General features: G+C 45.3%; 1 protein-coding gene across 2 annotated transcripts in view; it reads right to left on the reverse strand.

Moving 5' to 3' along the window:
- Window positions 1-1830: 1830 nt before the first annotated feature.
- SYN4 (sister chromatid cohesion 1 protein 4) overlaps window positions 1831-20550 on the reverse strand; it is a 62138-nt gene continuing 43418 nt past the window's right edge. For both annotated transcript variants that reach the window (XR_015266872.1, XM_086804528.1), the window contains exons 11-13: window positions 15548-15656; window positions 15114-15264; window positions 1831-2153 (exon numbers count right to left, since the gene is read on the reverse strand). Coding sequence is in view for 1 of the 2 variants with exons in the window: in XM_086804528.1 (XP_086660654.1) it covers window positions 2055-2153; window positions 15114-15264; window positions 15548-15656 (359 nt within the window). In the remaining variant the exon portion in view is untranslated. The remainder of the gene's footprint in view (window positions 2154-15113; window positions 15265-15547; window positions 15657-20550) is intronic.

Raw genomic sequence — 20550 nt, forward strand, 5'->3', positions numbered from 1 at the left:
GTTGCTTATCAATTGACACTTCATCAACCTCAAAGATTCATGATGTGTTCTATGTGTCGCATCTCAAAGGTTACCTTGGGCTGGTAGTATTTGTGCAAAAAGAGCTACCTCTAGTGAATGAAAGTGCACGATTTGAATGTGTGCAAGAAGCAATATTGGGTACAAGAGAAAGAGTTCTTCGTAACCGTACATTAGTGGAGTACTTGGTCAAATGGTGAGAACTACCTAAGAAAGAAGCTTCTTGGCAACCCGCCTCTATATTAGAACGGTTTAAAGGATTGTTGGTTGCATTTCGAAAGTACGAGGGTCAAGAACAGTAAATTAGCTTACTGAAAATTCATTGTGGCGCATATGCCTATACCCATAGGTTTTGGACGCATAATGTTTGAAAGCTACACAAAGCTCTTATGCCATTATGGAGTTGATGTTATGGCTCGTGGCTTTTTGGACACTTTACAGCCATATAAATGTAATTCTGGCTTCCCATACATTGTGTGAGCATAAGCTTGAAGTTTGACATGAGTCCATTGCATCCATGTGGATTGTGATTGTACATATCAATGGTTTGGAGGATGAATCCTCTTGGGTGGAGATGGTTTGTAATATTGGACCCAAGGCCAATTCGCCATGCCCATGGACATTATTAATCATAGTGTAAAAAGAGTGGTCATGTATATACCAACATAAGCCATAATTGATACTAATCACTTGATAACGAGAAATCACTCTTTCTTTCCTTAAACCTTAGCTAATCCTTGTCCATCTTTACTAATCCATGTTTCCTAGGCTAATCTAGGCTAATGAGACCACTTGACTTTCTTTCATTGGATCTACTATTGACATGTCTCTTCAATTCTCACCCTACATGGCTCCTTGAAACCACCACCATTTACACACACACACACACACACACACACACACACACACACACACACACAAAACAATAAACGTGAAAGTGAACCACCAAATATATATATCAAGATTCACAATTTTTTGTTGGGAAACTTTTTATTTTTTTAATTTGCCTAGCAAGGTCCAAAGAGAAGGAGCATATGACAAACATAATAAGAAAAATGGAACGTAACAACATACATAATAAAACAAATGGTGGGGGGGGGCGCGCACACGCACGCACACACACACACACACACATATCCATAAGCCTATTTTGAAGGACACTTTTAATTAAATTAAAAGATGGAATATAATAAAACAAACATATCATTAAAAAACAATCATACACTTTTAATCACTAAAATACATACATATATATATATATATAATGAAACAAACAATCATTTAAAAAAAACACAAACATTATTAAAAGACACAAATACATTATTATCCAAAAGCCTTTTTTGACGAAGCACTTTGAATTAAATAAAAAATGCAACATAAACATATATAATAAAACAAACAATCATAAAAAGTCATGTTGGGCAATGGCTGACCTCCTTCAAATATGAAACCCAATTGCAACTGTCAAGCCTAGGCTCCCTGTTGAAACAGGTTGCCATGAATTACTCCTCTTGTGTATAGTAGAGATAATGATTTGATTAGTCCAGTGATAAGTCCATCCAAGAAGCTGTCGCCAAAAAATTACCATTGACTGATGCATAATTAAGGAAAAGGTTAGTACTCTTGCTACATGATGCATTCACCTTAGCACCTGAAGAGTTTACCATGAAAGAAAAGGTGAAGAGGAAATGCAAAGATCAAAGCAAAAAAGGCATGCCTGAGCCCTACCCATGATCATGCTCTACACAACCCATGAAAATATTTACTTCTTGACATTACACAGACTAGTAATAGAGACAATCAATGCACTACTTACTCTAAAGGTATGAATGAATTGCACACATTTACAATGAATATTGTACAAGGGGGCAGAGAATCCTTCTGTGGCCGAGGTCTCTGCAGTGGTGTGTGATCTAGTGAACAAACTTGCTAGCTTTTGAAAATATATCAGGACCCCAAGCCAAGCCTCTCTCTTACAGGGCCATCTGTATTGAGTCTAAATTACACAAGATTAGATTATTGTGTACTCCCATCACTTAAAAATTTGTCTTCATAAGTTTTGTTCTGGGGTACAAATGTATATCTTCATACGCGATATTTTGCTCCACATGGATGTAGTCTCTGGTTTTTAACACCTGCAGGGAAGGCAAGTGAAAGGCAAAAGTTCAGTGCAATAGATCAGAGGTACATGAATCAAACTAATATTCACAGTTAATGATGCTACTTCTACCATGTATCACAGGTAATGATGCTACTTCTACCATGCAACTCTATTTATAAGTGAACGTCTTCTACTTTATTTAATGAAATTGAACAAGCCAAGGTTACATGAAACATGTGTACACTACAGGCAATGTCATGACAGCAAAAATCTACACAACCTAACGCTACCATGTAGAACCTCCACACATCTGCAGGTAAGTGGGTGCGTGCGAGCAAAAGTGCATATCGGTGGCTTTGGCTGGTCCTAAGAACAACCTATCATCCTTAGATCTGTCGTGAGTTTTCAGTTATAAAACCCACATGCTTTTATCATCCCAACCATCTGTCAATTACTCTACAACCACCTTTCTTAACATGGCTATCGCACTTTCATTTGCATATTTATACCCTCATATTCTTCTCAATCTCTAGTATCTCTTTATTTTTGCTAGGGCTGTTGTTGCTCTTGTTAGAATAAACTCAGTAAAATCCAGTAGTACTAGGGCTGCTGTTGCTCTTGTTATGCTCATAGAATAAATTGTCAGCAGGACCTGCCTATAACCAGGTAGACTAGGCCACTATGGTAAGTGTAGGATATTCAGCTACCTAAGTGAGGAGGAGTTTCAACTCTTTACTCGGTAGCATACAGCCAGATCCTCATCCAGGGCACCGAGGAGAGTGCTCCATCTCCCACTCAGTGCATTGAGGCTGCTCCTGGCCCCTTTTCTTTTCTTGTTTGTGGCAAGCAACTCACTGGAGGCACAGGACACAAGGTTAAAGGGCCCCAGGCTTCCCATCCACATCTTGGAGGTGCACCTGGACTCCAGTATGCAGATGACACAATACCCTACCTTGCCAGTACTGAGGGCAAGTTCCCCTTGAGAAGTGCACTTCTCCATTTCCCACTCAGTCCTCCAGGGCTGCCCCCTGGCCCTTTTTCCCTGTTTGTGGCACATGCCGTGTGCAACTACCTTGGGGCACAGGACACAAGGTTACAAAACCCTGTATAATGCAGGATACAGAGTGCTTTCTGATGCAAACCCTAAGGCTTTTACTGACTCTACATGCATGAATGATTCTCTCCAAGTGGGTTAAGGGACTTGACTGACTGACTGACCCGCTAAGGCTAAGGAATGACCTACATAGCTCGTGCCTGACTTATCCTGGACTGAGGGTATACAATGGGGTCACGGCGTACGACAAATATCATCCTACTGGGTTCTAATAATGTACAAATGTTGCACTGCTGATGATGAGCCATCTTGTCACCATGCACTGAGTGCAGAGTGCATGTGACATTTTGGATGCTCATGCACGCCTCATCATCATTCATTGCATGACTCCTGCCATACAAGCACAGTTTATTTCTACAAGGAGTAATGCCCGACAAATGTGGCTTGAGATTCAGAGGAGGTTTGGTGTTGTTTCTTCCGTGAAGATTGCTAAGCTGGAGGCAGATATTGAGAAGTTTTGCATGAGTGAATCTGACAATATCACTCATAAGATTGGGGACTTTACTCACATCAAGCGGCAACTTGAAGAATATGGGAGAGCAATCAACAACCCAATCCACAAGCTGCTTGGTAAATTGCCTCCCTCTTTTGATTCCTTCAAAGATCATATATACCTAGGTGAATCCAGGAACATGCCCAAATTCAAAGATCATATTTACTTTCACTAGCCTCTTCCATCTTTTGAAGAAGTTGTGAGTTGTGACTATGCCGTGGGTCCATGAACATTCATAGACATCAAAATCCAGGCAACTTGCACACCAGAAAACAAGTTGAGGTGTGCAAGTCATTCCCAAGCAGACATGCATAATGCAAATGAACTGTTGATTGGACAATCTTCCATCTTCTTGTACTCTGGTAAAACTAGAAGCAAGGGGTCTGGTTGGTGACTGTGGATGTTCTCTGTTGGGGGGATTGTTATTGTTAAGGTTTCATAGCCAGTATGTGAGTGGAAGATTCCAACTTCACACGACACTTAATGTGAGTGGACAAGTTATAACATGAACATACAACTTATAATTGGCCATCCTCGGTAATTACAATTGTGGATAGCCCACCATATGTCAACTACACGTTTGGACACATAAGGAGGAGGTATGATTGGACACACAAGGGGGACACTTCACACTCGTCAATTCACACTTGTCAACTGGTTGACCTACAGCATGGAACCAACAACTTTTTAGCACATGGGCAATCCATGCCCAGCCATAAGGGCACATTCTCGATGGTTTTTGGTTAGGCAAGCTTAGGGCTTCACACTTCTGGCATTCCCATGCTGCCTCCTCCAAGCTGAAACCCTAATCCGAGGTGGTGTTGTACAGAAACCCTAATATGCAACTATTGTCCAGTAACTTTAATTTGCTGTTGTACAGAAACACTAATTTGCTGCTACTTTTGAGAAATCCTAATTTGTCGTTGAACAAAAACCCTGATCTGAGGTGCTGCTATACAAAAACCTAATATGAGGTGGTGGTTACAAAAACCATAATTTGCAGCTACTATTCGATAACCCTAATCTGTTGCTGTTGAATAGAAATCCTAATCTAAAGCTATTGGTTTTGTGACATTTGAAGCTGCCTAGTGTTTGTCCAATTGTGGACAGATTTGGGAGTTTATTGGGGGCATATGATGAAACCGATCCCGTCAAGTGGGAAAGACTCAATTGGACACCTACACGTTTAATAGCACAACTTTAAAACCACAAATATGAAATGGACAACTTAAAATAACTTGAACTTTAAATGAACAGAAATGGAAAGATGGACACCAGCACTGGGGCCGGAACGGGCCGACCCCCCCCTCAATATACGATATATTTATTGGGAGTATTTAAAGAATACAATGCTCCATGGGTTCTGAGAACCAGATAATGTCCATGTACATATGAAAACAGTACCAAACAAGTAGGCTCGGATTTCGATGAAGAATACTCGGAGCAGAACGACCACTATTGTGGCCCAATCTCTGCGGTCCTGTGCTTTCACTGGACTCCGCGGAGAGCGCCTCACTGGTGTTCCGAGACCACGCACAAACAGGCGCTCTCGTACTAACGCCTGGCTCTCCCGATCTCAGCACCTTTGGACCGAGGTTCGCCAATACAGCTTGGACAACCCGGCACCGAACGGGTGTGGCCGTAGAGGGATGAATCCCTTACCAGATTTAAACATTAAATGCTTTACTCAAATCTGAAAATCACTTACTTGTAAATGGCCGATAGAAAAACCAATACCCGGAGGTGTTCGTGTAGAAGGGGTAACCACCTAGTGGAGGATACCAGGGATGCAGCCACCTGAAAGATGGTGGCAGGAGCCGCCTGGTGTGGATAGCCGCCTGCTGGAGCACAGCCTGCTGTTGGTGGACAACGTCCAGAATGCAAACACCACTTGTTGGAAATGTACACGTAACCTGCTGGTGATGGATACCCAGATGGCTGCTGTGCAGCACAGCAACTAGTGGTGCAGCTGGCTGAGGGAGATACGCCGTCGTCTGGTGATCATGCGCACAGCCGCCTGAAGGAACAGGGTTCAAAGCCTGTTGGAAGAGGATACCCAGCAGCCTGCGCAGCCACCTGAGAAACAGTGGTTGGCCTGGCTGCAGCCGCCTGGTGATGCAAGCAATGGGGCAGACAGCCGCCTGGGAGAGGAGCAGTAGGCGCAGCAGTACAGGGAAAAGATGGCAGACAGCCGCCTGCAGATGGAAGACAGCCGGTTCAGTCGCCTGTAGAGGGGCAGGCGCAGCTGGCAGAATAGTAGGTGCTGCCGTCTTTGTGCAGGGCAGGCAGTCGCCTCAAGGATGAGCAGCCGTACAGCAGCAAGCGTAGCAATCTCCAGCCGCCAGGAAGTTACGAAAGGTGATGAAGCAACGCCAAGAAGAAGCGATGCCCTTACGCTTGATGGAGAGCCATATTTTTTTAATAAAAATTGAAGTGAAGATAACCTTAGAGCTACCCACGCATGCATGTGGGGGATTAGTGGGGGTTGGTGACCATGCCCACCCCCACACTCACTTAAAAGTGAGGCTCCCCACCTTGGCCCCAAAGTGGGTGCCCAAAGGGGGTGCCCACTTTTAAATAAGTGTGAACCCCTAACCTTATAAATCAAAGGGTTAGAATTTATAACATTAAAACAACATGTACCATATACTTACCACCTGTTCACATGCACTGAAATTCGTCAGAATACAGGGCAAACTTCACGACTCACTGGCAGGCGTCCCCGCTCAGTAAGTAACACGTCAGGCAGGCAAACACACGAATACATGTCATGCGAAAACAGTTTCAAACATGCAAAATATGTGTGCATGTGCAAATAGTAACATGGACATATCTCCCGTTCATGGAACATGTACAAAATATCTGTCGGCACAAAACTGGCACGACATAAAACATAAAAACCTGGTCTTCCTATGGAGTGACAGTCCCATAGGTAAGACACAGTTCCAGGCACGAGTTTCCCTAGGTGTGACAGTCCCATAGGTAAAACACGGCACGAATACTGGCTCTTCCATGGCGTGACAGTCCCATGGATCGAACACAGTCCAGGTCATACACGGGTGGCACTGATCTGGCTCCCGTCCATACGACACCATCCTGCTAACACACGGGTGGCACCAGTCTGGCTCCCATCCATGTCAGCAAAATATTGGCCTCTTCACATGAGACACCGGCCTGGCCTCAAGTGAACGAGACGCAAAAACTAGGAATGGACCAAATGGTCGGCCAATTGGTGACATCCCCCCGGGCTTCTAAAGAGTTGACCTCAACTTAAAAGCCTCAAGATATGCCTGCAACAATTGCGGATAATCTGCAAAATAATCCTCATTTACCCATTTGGCATCAATAGGCAAATAATTTTTAAACTTCACAAGGTATCTCCTGGAAAGCTTTCCTGCAGGAAGCTTTCTCTCCTTGTGAAAAACAATCTGTTCTGGCTGGAGGATCTCCTCAAGCTCTTCAATTTCCGGCGGATCTTCTGTGACAGGCTCATCAGGATCTGGCCCCACATATTTCCGAAATAGACTCACATGAAAAGCATTGTGAATCTTCCAATGACTAGGTAAAGCAAGTCTGTAGGACACTTCATTGATTTTGTGAATCACCTTGAAGGGTCCATAATAGCGAGGAGAAAGCTTAGGATATGATCCTTCTCGTCCTGGCCTCTTCCGAAGCCTAGCCTTCTCAAATTTCAGCAATACCCAATCACCTTCTTTGACTTCCATGTCCCTTCTATGCTTGTCAGCAGCCTTTTTATGCTTATCCTGAGATCTTGCAATGGATGTCCGTACCTGACCAAAGGCAACATCCAAGTCACGAACATATTCATCAGCTGCAAAAATCTCATCCTTTGTACGAAGGATGGGTGGCAAGACCACTCTGCCATAAATAATCTCAAACGGAGCCTTTCCTGTGGAAGCATGGATTGTATTGTTGTAGGCAAACTCAACAAGTGGAAGATACTTCTCCCATGCACTCTTCTGATCTGCCACATAACACTTCAATAAATCCAACACAGCTGAATTCGCAGCTTCACTTTGGCCATCTGTTTGGGGATGATAAGCTGATGAAAACTCAAGCTTAGTACCCATATTATCAAACAAAGCCCTCCAAAATAGGCTTGTAGTCCTGGGATCTCTATCCCCAACAATGGATTTAGGCATACCATGATGCTTAAAAATATTAGCAAGAAAAAGCTTTACCATATGATCAGCTTTGATGGTTTTCTTGACGGGCAAGAAGTGAGCTTGCTTGCTAAACCTGTCCACAATAGTCCAAATAGCGTCATTCCCATGCTGGGATCTAGGCAAATCCATAATAAAATCCATCGTGATACTTTCCCAAGGTTGCGAGGGAATAGGCAATGGCTGAAGCAAACCTGGAGGCTTTTGCCTATCAAATTTTACCTTTTGGCAAGTGATACATACACGCACATAAGCCTCAATGTCTTTACGCATGCTTGGCCAAAAGAAATACCTCTGAATCATGCGAGTAGTAGGCATAATACCTCTATGACCAGCATAAGGTGGAGCGTGACATTCGTCCATAACCTTTGGACGCAAATCCTTCACCACACATAGGCAATTATCCTTCATGAGATAACCCTCATTGATAACATAAGAGGCATGTGAATGACCAGCCATCAAATCAGTCCAAATATGGCAAAAATCAGCATCCAAATGATACAAATCTCTCATAACAGATAGATCTCCATGAGAGGCCACTGAGACTGCAGCAATATAAGGCCTCCTAGATAGTGCATCGGCCACCACATTTTTCTTTCCTGGAGTATGCACAATCTGAAAATGAAACATGGAAAGAAAATTCGCCATTCTCATTTGCTTCTCTGAAAGCTTGGTTTGAGATAGAAAGTATCTCAAGCTTTGATGATCTGTCTTGACCACAAATTCAGCCCCAAGAAGGTAGTGTTTCCAAATTTTTAAGGCGTGAATTACAGCCAAGAGCTCTTTCTCATAGATATCCATATGAAGCTCAGCATCATGCAAACGACGGCTCTCGTATGCAACTGCATGCCCTTCTTGATTTAGGACAGCTCCTATGCAATCACCACAAGCATCACATTCAACTACGAATGACTTGTGCAAGTCAGGAACAATCAATACTGGACCACATATGATCGCATGCTTGAGCTGCAAGAAAGCATCCTGTTCCTTTGAAGTCCATTTGAAAACAGTTTTCTTCTTTGTGAGATCATGTAGAGGAGTGGCAATCATAGCAAAATGTCTTATGAAACGCCTGTAATACGAACATAATCCCAGAAAACTACGTACTTGATGTACGTTTTGCAATTCGGGCCAATTCCGAATAGTCTCTATCTTTGCAGGATCCATTGTAACTCCATCCTTGGATACAATATGTCCCAGATAATGAATCTCAGAAAGGAAAAACTCACTTTTCTTGGCATTGACGAAAAGTTTATGCTTCCGCAACTCTTCGAACACTGTGACCAAATGAGTTCTGTGTTCCTGCTCATTCTTGGAGAAAACCAAGATATCATCAAAGAAGACTCCTGTAAACTTGCGATGGGATCGGAATATCCTATCCATCATACGATTAAAAGTAGCAGGAGCATTGGTGAGACCAAAAGGCATTACCAAGAATTCATATAATCCGAAGGCTGTCCTGAATGCAGTCTTATGGACATCTTGTGGCACCACTCGTATCTGGTGATAACCACTCTTCAAATCAAGTCTGCTAAAGCAAGCTGAGCCATCAAGCTTATCCAAGATATCATCAATACGTGGAATTGGGAATCTGTTCTTGATGGTAAGCTTGTTCAAAGCTCTATAGTCAACACACATACGGAATGATCCGTCGTTCTTTTGAACAAGAAGTACAGGAGAGCAGTAAGGTGAGGAACTGGGCTGAACCAAACCTTTCTCTAAAAGCTCGTTGACCTGCTTCATAATTTCTTCTTGTTGTGCAGCACTCACTCGGTATGCGGGTTTGTTAGGTGGAGAACTACCTGGCACAAGATCTATACGGTGATCTTCGGGCCTTTGGGGAGGTAATTCACCTGGCAATGAGTCAGCAAAACAGTCTTTGAATGCATTAAGAAAATTCAGCCTATCATTAGACATAGCATCCACATTTTGATGATTTGGCACAAGACTATCACGCACAAAAACCAAGTACGCTGAAAGACTCTTTTTCATTGCTTTATTAATTTGGATGTGTGATACAACTGGGATGGAATCCCCTTCTTTGCCAGCATCAATAAAGTGCATGCGGCCTTTATGCATAAAAGAAATCATATTAGATTTGTAGTCTTTGCGGGGCTCAAGCCTATGATGCCACGGCTTGCCCAACAATACATCACATCCATTCAAAGGAGCAACTAAGAAATGCTCATTGTCAAGGTAGCCCTGTATATGAATACGCAACTTCCCAATCAAAGGGGTAACCTGCACCTCTTTACCAATAAATGCAGCTTCGGCTTCAATCTGAGGTCCCATGCTTTCAACCTCAATTCCCAATGCAGCTGCCATTTGCATAGAGATGAAATTGTCAGTTGCACAGTCATCAAACATAAATAGTGCGGGCTGATCCTTGATTTGCCCCCAAGCCTTGCAAACCATGCGCTCTTTTGCATCATGACCTGTATTACCTTGCACATCAGGAACTGCATGAACATTTGCTTTGGTGTTCTTGTCCTCGTGCTTTGGTTTGCGATCTGGGCATTGCCGGAACATGTGGTCTTTGCTACCACAAGAAAAGCATTTTCCATCCTTAGCATATTGCTCTCTTTGCTCCGGGGTTAATCCAAATTTGTTCTTTCTTGGGCCCTGTTCTTTATTTTCAGCTTTACCACCCTTGTAGGACTCCCGGAAGTTCTTTTTAGATGGCTGTCCGCCCTTTTGCTGATTTGGGGCAGCCTTGTCCTTCGCCTTGGAACCTCCTTGATCCTGCTTGATCTTGAGCACCAATTGCTCTGTAGCAAGGGCAGAAGCTGTGAGTTGCTGCAACGTATGTTTTGGGTGCAATTCAATACCCGATCTATATGCAGGTTGCAATCCAGAACGAAACTTCCTCTTTCTTTCCTCCTCAGAGATTAGCATGAAGGGAGTCACTTCCAGCAACACTTTCCAAAATTTGTTAACATACTGTTGCACACTCTCGTTATCTTTTTGTTCCAGCCTATCCCACTTTTGAGTGAGAGTTTGCTCTGCATTGGGTGGCAAGAACTGAGCATAGAATCTATCTTTGAATTCCTTCCAAGTAGAGATGGGATCCTTGGTGATCTTTTCGGTGATCCACCAATGAGCAGCAGTGCCTTTCAGAAACATGCTAGCATGGCGCACCTTCGACTTTTCTGTAAAGTCCTCATCGCTAAAAGCAATGTCGAACTGTGCCACAAACGCTAACACCTTAGAAGCATCGTGTTCACCATGAAAGACATCAAATTTGACAGATTTATCACCTGCTTTGAACTCCTTGAGCTTCCTGGCATGAGGCTCATGGTCCTCTCTTTTTCTTTTCCCCTTATCCAACGGGGTAGCCCTATCTGCATGGGCTCCATGGGCCGTCATAGAAGCTTCATGGGGCACGGTGGCATGTGCTCCACGAACTCGAGGCTCAGATGCATGTGACTTACCTGCATATGGCATGGTCTCTCCATGAGACAACTCAGAAGGCAAAATTTTTCTGGAAGTAGTCCTGTCACCATGAGATACATATCTTGCATGCATGTGACTCTCATGCCCTCCATGAGCACTGGCATACATATGTCTGTCAGGCTTAGTGCCTTGGGGAGAGGATGCATGACGAGAGGTGACAGTCACCTCTTCCTTTTGCATAAAAGATTTCAGCCTCTGGGATGCAGGATCTCCATGCTTCAAACGAGGTGGATTTCTGAATTTTAGCTCTCCGTCATCCCCCTCTTTGATATCACCTTTGCGAAGGAGATAGGCAAGTGCCAACTCCCTTGGTTTCTTGCCCACTTCACGAGCCATTGATTCAAAGGTTACATCAACCATAGCATCAGCCTTCCTGGCTTCAATAGCACTTTGTAGATGAGGATCTTCATGCAAAAACTTCAATTCTTGCTCTTGAGCCTGCAAAAGTTTTCTCATATGTTCCATTTCAGCCCTCATAGCATCAGGGTCTTGTTCAAGCATAACTGTCTTCCCTGGAGACAGTTGACCTTTGGATTCACTATCCATAACCCTTTCAAGAGGCTTGTGTCTACCTCGCAGGGCATCAGACCCACGAGAAGCACTAGAGAGACCCCTCGAATTTGGTACTTCCAAAGGGTTGCCTTGGCTGTCCATTGTGTTCAAAGTTTGCTAAAAGCGGGATGTCCAGTACACAGGTTCGTTTCCCCACTAGGAAGAGGGAAACAACCGTGCTCTGATACCAATGAAACCGATCCCGTCAAGTGGGAAAGACTCAATTGGACACCTACACGTTTAATAGCACAACTTTAAAACCACAAATATGAAATGGACAACTTAAAATAACTTGAACTTTAAATGAATAGAAATGGAAAGATGGACACCAGCACTGGGGCCGGAACGGGCCGACCCCCCCCTCAATATACGATATATTTATTGGGAGTATTTAAAGAATACAATGCTCCATGGGTTCTGAGAACCAGATAATGTCCATGTACATATGAAAACAGTACCAAACAAGTAGGCTCGGATTTCGATGAAGAATACTCGGAGCAGAACGACCACTATTGTGGCCCAATCTCTGCGGTCCTGTGCTTTCACTGGACTCCGCGGAGAGCACCTCACTGGTGTTCCGAGACCACGCACAAACAGGCGCTCTCGTACTAACGCCTGGCTCTCCCGATCTCAGCACCTTTGGACCGAGGTTCGCCAATACAGCTTGGACAACCCGGCACCGAACGGGTGTGGCCGTAGAGGGATGAATCCCTTACCAGATTTAAACATTAAATGCTTTACTCAAATCTGAAAATCACTTACTTGTAAATGGCCGATAGAAAAACCAATACCCGGAGGTGTTCGTGTAGAAGGGGTAACCACCTAGTGGAGGATACCAGGGATGCAGCCACCTGAAAGATGGTGGCAGGAGCCGCCTGGTGTGGATAGCCGCCTGCTGGAGCACAGCCTGCTGTTGGTGGACAACGTCCAGAATGCAAACACCACTTGTTGGAAATGTACACGTAACCTGCTGGTGATGGATACCCAGATGGCTGCTGTGCAGCACAGCAACTAGTGGTGCAGCTGGCTGAGGGAGATACGCCGTCGTCTGGTGATCATGCGCACAGCCGCCTGAAGGAACAGGGTTCAAAGCCTGTTGGAAGAGGATACCCAGCAGCCTGCGCAGCCACCTGAGAAACAGTGGTTGGCCTGGCTGCAGCCGCCTGGTGATGCAAGCAATGGGGCAGACAGCCGCCTGGGAGAGGAGCAGTAGGCGCAGCAGTACAGGGAAAAGATGGCAGACAGCCGCCTGCAGATGGAAGACAGCCGGTTCAGTCGCCTGTAGAGGGGCAGGCGCAGCTGGCAGAATAGTAGGTGCTGCCGTCTTTGTGCAGGGCAGGCAGTCGCCTCAAGGATGAGCAGCCGTACAGCAGCAAGCGTAGCAATCTCCAGCCGCCAGGAAGTTACGAAAGGTGATGAAGCAACGCCAAGAAGAAGCGATGCCCTTACGCTTGATGGAGAGCCATATTTTTTTAATAAAAATTGAAGTGAAGATAACCTTAGAGCTACCCACGCATGCATGTGGGGGATTAGTGGGGGTTGGTGACCATGCCCACCCCCACACTCACTTAAAAGTGAGGCTCCCCACCTTGGCCCCAAAGTGGGTGCCCAAAGGGGGTGCCCACTTTTAAATAAGTGTGAACCCCTAACCTTATAAATCAAAGGGTTAGAATTTATAACATTAAAACAACATGTACCATATACTTACCACCTGTTCACATGCACTGAAATTCGTCAGAATACAGGGCAAACTTCACGACTCACTGGCAGGCGTCCCCGCTCAGTAAGTAACACGTCAGGCAGGCAAACACACGAATACATGTCATGCGAAAACAGTTTCAAACATGCAAAATATGTGTGCATGTGCAAATAGTAACATGGACATATCTCCCGTTCATGGAACATGTACAAAATATCTGTCGGCACAAAACTGGCACGACATAAAACATAAAAACCTGGTCTTCCTATGGAGTGACAGTCCCATAGGTAAGACACAGTTCCAGGCACGAGTTTCCCTAGGTGTGACAGTCCCATAGGTAAAACACAGCACGAATACTGGCTCTTCCATGGCGTGACAGTCCCATGGATCGAACACAGTCCAGGTCATACACGGGTGGCACTGATCTGGCTCCCGTCCATACGACACCATCCTGCTAACACACGGGTGGCACCAGTCTGGCTCCCATCCATGTCAGCAAAATACTGGCCTCTTCACATGAGACACCGGCCTGGCCTCAAGTGAACGAGACGCAAAAACTAGGAATGGACCAAATGGTCGGCCAATTGGTGACATATGATGCTGCCCATTGACTATCCAAGACCTGTGGACACATTTGGGGGCTGATTTGGGTCTGTTTAGAGGACAAAGCTGCCCCGGAACCTATAGAAGCTGCCTGACCTGTTCTTGAGGTCATTTGGAGGGCTCGTACTTGTGTGGAAGGATGTCCACGCTATTCAAAGACTCTTGAAACACTATTGAATGAAGACCTTGGAACATTTTTGAAGAGTTTGGATCATTTGGAAGACTTGAAACATCTTGAAGAGCTTGCCTATGTGATGGAAAGCATGTGAAAGCTGATCCATTTTGAGGATTGCATATGTGCATTGGGAATCCTTTGAACACCATTAAGGCTCTCAGTGAAGATCAAAGACAGCCCTTGAAACTTGTAGAAGCTTTGGAAAGCTTTTCAAAGATCTATTGGAGACTTTGAAGCTTTGGGCTTCTTGGGAGTTGCCTAGAGTTGCCCAACTGATTCCTCAATAAAAGCTTTGGAAAACCAAGTTATCTGAGATGGAGGACAGCTCGCCACCTTACCACCCCCTCTTGTAGCTCTAATTAATTACTTTAAATAGAATCCCTCAACAGCCAAAGCTCACATTTTAATCAAACAAAATTCAACTGCCTAATGAAGGGCTGGCATTCTGACTGTGTTTTGCTGTACACAAGTTACCACACACAAATCCCCAAAAAAAAAAAACACACACACACACAGAGATGACCAATGTTTCAAAAAACATGCGAGCAGCTTCTTTCTTTGTTTTCTGTGCAAGCAATCGTTCAAGCCCCATTAACGCATGTCCTTGATCAAACAAAATTGGACTGCCTAATGACTGACTGTGTTTTGCGGTACGACACACACACACACAAGGGCGCGGGGGGGAGAGAGAGAGAGAGAGAGAGAGAGAGAGAGAGATGACCAATGTTTCAAAAAACATGCGAGCAGCTTCTTTCTTTGTTTTCTGTGCAAGCAATCGTTCAAGCCCCAGTACTGCATGTCCTTGGTCCTTAGATCTTCTAGAGCTGCCATCCATTCCTTCAAACACTGTTTTCAAATATCTTCCTACATTCCTGATACACACAACAGAAATCAATTATAAAACTTACAACTTTAAGAAAAGACAGACAAAAAAAGGCTCTCAACAGGGAGAGCCCCACCCATCGGCAGGCAGGGGAGATCCCCCGCCCAGGGAGCATGTTTGCAAGAAGGGGCCCTCCAATCTGACCCTCCTAAATTCAAAATATAATCGGAAGTGTTATCCTTATGATTTAAAAAATATTCCATCACACAACCGAGGTGTTCAAGCTACTAAGGAAATAAAAAGGAACTAAAAAATGAGTCACTGGTCGAGACCTAGAGCGTGCTGACCATCCACCATTGTCTTGAATCAAAGCGTCATGCTCATCGCTTGAATACCCATCCATCTCAGCATATGCCATGTCATCATCTGCTGCTAGGAAATCTACAATTTGAAGGTAGCCGATTAGAACTCTCTCTTCAATTTAAAAATGACTTCACCGTCTAGAAAAATGAGCATGCACAAAAAAAAAACTATTTGTTTGTGCTTTAAGTATTGATTCAGTAAAAACTTCTTGACAAAAATGGGCATACACCTATATCTAATTGGTAATAATAATCAAACATATCTAGAGGTTATTAATTTCAATGATATGTCACAAACAAAATGAAAGGCCAAGGGTCAAGGGCAAAGGGTGACGACAGAATATGGATGGTAGAGTAGTTTTTTGTTTTTTGTATCACATATCCATGGTTTACTCTCTCTTGATCCAAGGCTAAATATGAGTTCAAGTATTGTCTATTGTACCACTAGCTTTTACATGACTGTTTTTTCTTCTAGCTCTAGTTGGGGCTTTTTTATGATTTTCCATGATCAATTACTTCATGGACATACTGTAACACTTTGATCTCATAGACCCTGTGGTCTTTTGTACTCTCTCTCTCTCTCTCTCTCTCTCTCTCTCTCTCTCTCGCACCAGCCCCCTCTGCGCCAGCCCTCCCTCCCGCCCTCTCTCCCGCCAGCCCCCCTGCCCTCTCTCTCTCTCTCTCTCTCTCTCTCTCTCTCTCTCTCTGCGCCTCCCCTCCTCCTGCCCGCCAGCCCCTCACTCTCTCTGCTGCGCATACCCCTCTGCCCGCTACACCCCCCCCCTCCTGCCCGCCAGCCCCTCGCCTCCTCTCCTCTCTCTCTCTCCAGCCTGTCCTCTCAGCCCCCACCTCCCCCCCTCTTCTCTACCTTCCGCCTGTCCTGTGAGCCCCGCCTCCCCCCTCTGCTCGCTAACCCTGTGCCTGTTACCCCACCCCCCCCCCCAAACCCCCCCACCCCCCCCCCCCGTTTTTGCTGCACCTCCTGCCCCCCCCTGCACACCTGACACCACCTGTGCATTCTCCTGCCCCTGCCTGCACACGCAGCCCCACCATTGCCCTACTGCTGAATCTTTTCTCTACATGGCTTGACCCCCCTCCTGCTGCTGTTTCGCGCTGCGCGCAGGTGTCATGGATTAAATTCCAGTCCATTGGCTGTGGGAAGTACTGCAAAAAGTCATGGCCAAGACCGGAGTTAAAGAGGAGCTCGGGATGACAAGCTCAACACAATTATCAAAGAAAACAAGAAGATGGTCGACTCTTCCGTTACCGCAATCATAAACCGCCTCTCCAAACTCGAGATGGGATTTGACAAAATCCAAGAGCTCGAAGAGAGAACATCCAAGCAAGAGGCTGAGATTTCAGCCCTAAAGGAGGAACTAGTGGAGGCCAAATTGCATGCTAAAAGTCAAGCGGCTGAAATCTCAGCCCTCAAAAAGGAATTGGAAGCCACTTCACAAGGCAAGCTTGAGGATGGAAAATTTCAACCCTCCTTGATTGAAGAGCTGAATACCATCAAGGAACAAATGAGGATCATTCGAAAGGAGGAGGAGCAACATAAAGAGAAGACATGTCACATCTTCATGGGTGGAGGTGATCACAGAGACACAAAAGAAGATGGACGAGGCGGAGAAATGGATCGAGGTCGCCAAGAAAGGGAAAGGTAAAGAATCGCCACCCATCCCCACTCCCACCATCATCAAATGACCCTTGAAGAGGAGCAAAGGAGGAAGACCCGGGCCTTACATGTACGAGTGTCCGGTCTAAAAGACCGTGATGATGCGGAAGGGGAAACCAAGGAGCTCTTCTCTATGATGGGCATTGAAGCTACGCACACAAAGGCATGGAGAGTGGGAAAGAAGAGAGAAGGTAGTGGCGAATCTTCTAAGGAGAGAGCACTTATCATTCGTTTCCCCTCCATGGAAGCGAAGAAGGACTTCTTGAAGAGACATCCTACACTCAAGACGGGAATATTTCTTGGAGAAAACCTCACACTCTCGCAGCTTGCCCACATGAAAGAAGTTATGCCCAAGATAAGGGCAGCCCGAGAGAAAGGGAAAGTGGCCTTCTATAGAGATGAAAGAGTGGTGATTATGGAGAGGCACTCTTCATGACGGCGCGAGACCTATGGGACTACACTCAAAGTTGCTACTTGGATTTGTAATGGATCTCTACGCCTTGATGTAGGGGCCTTTGAGGATAGTTTCACTGGGAGGCACATCATCTTCTACTCTGAGATGCATCAGGCTCCTGGACAGTCCATGCCACATGTTAGTGGATACCTCCCACTAGCTTGTAGACAGAAGACTCGTTCAGAGCATAGAGGACGGGGCTCGGGAGGAGTGGCAGTATTGTTTAGAGAGGAGCTGCAGCCACTGATACATATAGTCCGCAAAGATGAGCAGGCTAGGTACATGTGGGTTAGACTGAGGGCAGAGACGGGCAGATATCTCTACATTGGTATATGCTATTTTGCTCCTAGTACATCAGTGTAAGCATCACCTAGCGGGCAGTCTCCCTTTTCTATTTTGGATGATGACATTTGGGATTTCTCCAGGGATGGTGACATCATTCTCCTGGGAGACTTCAATGCCAGGACCGCCCATAACCAAACAGTATTTTATGATACCTCAGAGGAGATGTTGAGGGAGCTTGATGTTAGGGATATGGGCCTATCTAGACTCTCACAGGATGAGGAACACACTTCAGTATGGGTGGTATTTGATAGACATGGGGACTGCACATGGATTGGCCATCCTAAATGGCCTACAGAGATTCCCGGCAGCGAGCGGTTTCACTTGCTTTCCACATCGGCATGGTGCTAGTACAGTGGACTATGTTATGGCTCAGCCCAGTCTCATTCCCTCTTTTCGGGATTTTATGGTAGGCACTAGGCCGGTTGGAGTAGCAGTGGATCATGCTATCTTGTCCTTCACTCTCACATTTCAGTTCAGCACAACTCCATTGGGACAGGTCTCCACACACACTCGTTATACCTTTACGAGAGAGACTGACACCGTGTACACGGATGAGATATACAGACGCTTATGTGCCGACGAGCCGGGACGGCCATTAGATGAGCTCACTCAGATATTGATAGAGACGCTTCATGCTGCAGCATCAGAGGCATATCCCCATAGTCCACCTACACGGAGACGATCTGGGAACATGCCCCAAAACAGCTGGTATGATGAGGAGTGCAGAGAGATGAGGATCAGATTACAGAGAGAGGTGCTCATGGGTGTTACCACTCACAAGCAATCACGGATTACCTTCCGGCGCCTAGTGCGACGGAAGAAGAGGGCTTATCAACTCAATTAATAGGGATTTGTATCAGTTATTTATGAGTCAGGACTCAGGCGAGGCATGGAGACTATTCCATGAGCATTCACCATCACCAGCCATTACCTCCACAGAGATTTGGGGTGAGTACGCAGCATCCCTGTACACAGCACCAGGACAGCCACCCCTACCAGACCCATCAGAGCCATGCCCAGAGACATGTGCTTTCTTTACTACTGAGATGGTAAGGAAAGCTATTGACAAGATGAGGACTGGGAGAGCATATGATCATGATGGTTTGGTAGCAGAGCACTTTATTCATGCCAGAGATATGCTTGCAGAGCTTATTGCTATGATGTTTAACCAAGCCATGTGTGAGGGTTTTCCTGAGACTTGGAATATGTCCACGATTGTGCCTATCTTCAAGTCAGGGGATCCCATTGTTGGGTTTTATGCTGTGTATGCACCCAGAGGAGTGCTAGTGATCATCAGTAGATTACTGGGGCACTTTTTACTTCAGTTAGTGGAGGTTTTTTCCCCCAGTTTAGTTCAGTTTCACTTATATGCAGTTTATAAGTGTTTTGGTCCACCCGGCACATTTATGGCCGGACATGTGAACACTTATCTTTTAGGGTCACTATCATGTGGCTATTGTACTTCACTTTCTTATCATTGAAGCATACTGGAAGTCGTGTTCACTCTTCTATTGTTTTCCACGCTTGCTTGAATCCTAACCCCTTATTGTCTTCAATTGGTATCAGAGCATTGAAGCTCTGCATTGCTGCTGCCCGTACAGCATACGTACACCTTGTCTGCGCCAACTTCAGTACACCTTGTCTGCGCCGGCTTCAACATCTGCTGCCCGTACACCTTGTCTGCGCTGCCTTCAGCTACAACTGTGCGCTGTACAGCATTCCGTACCTGACAGCGCCGTACAGCATATTGTACCTGTCAGCGTACGTGTACCAGCCCGTACAGTCAAGCGCAGCCATACATCTGTGCGCCGCCTTCTGTACTTGGTCGCCTTCAGTCGGGTACTGCAACAGTCAAGCGCCGCCTACTGTACCTGCTTCGAATGATTGCGCCTGTCATCGCCTGTACCTAAAACAGCAGCACACGTGTATACTGTACCTGATTCGAAGACTGCGCCAGGACAGTACTGTGGAACTGGTAGTACACGACTGCAATAGTACAGTCAAAGTACATGCACGGTACAGCACCTCGACTGAGTTGCTGAGTACCTGCACAATACAGAAGTGGTAAGCATTACATATTTTGAATTTTGGGCATTTTTATTTTCTCTGTGAAAATATACAGGCACAACAGGCAGATTTTCTAGCAAGGAAATATACAGGTTTTTTGCACAGTTGGGTGCAGCAAATTTGGGGATTTTTGGGGCATTTTGGCATTGTGTACGCCATTTGCTGCTCTACTCAATCATTGGTGCATTGAGCTGCACATTCAGAGGATTGAGAGTGCAGGCAGATTTGGGTGAACTGTATTCAGTGGAGTACAGTTATTATCAGGGTTTCTGCTATTGGGTTTTTTGGTAAACAGGTACAACATTGTGCGTAAAGCATAATGGCAAATCAACAGCAAAGTGATGTATTCACATATTTGTCTAAGGAAGACAAATTGGATGGCACGAACTACTCCTTGTGGAGTTTTATGCTGAAAAATGTGCTTGTGGCAAA

The sequence above is a fragment of the Cibotium barometz genome, chromosome 1 (genome assembly GCF_041138505.1).
Source record: "Cibotium barometz isolate CiBa-2024 chromosome 1, ASM4113850v1, whole genome shotgun sequence".
Classification (NCBI taxonomy): domain Eukaryota; kingdom Viridiplantae; phylum Streptophyta; class Polypodiopsida; order Cyatheales; family Cibotiaceae; genus Cibotium; species Cibotium barometz.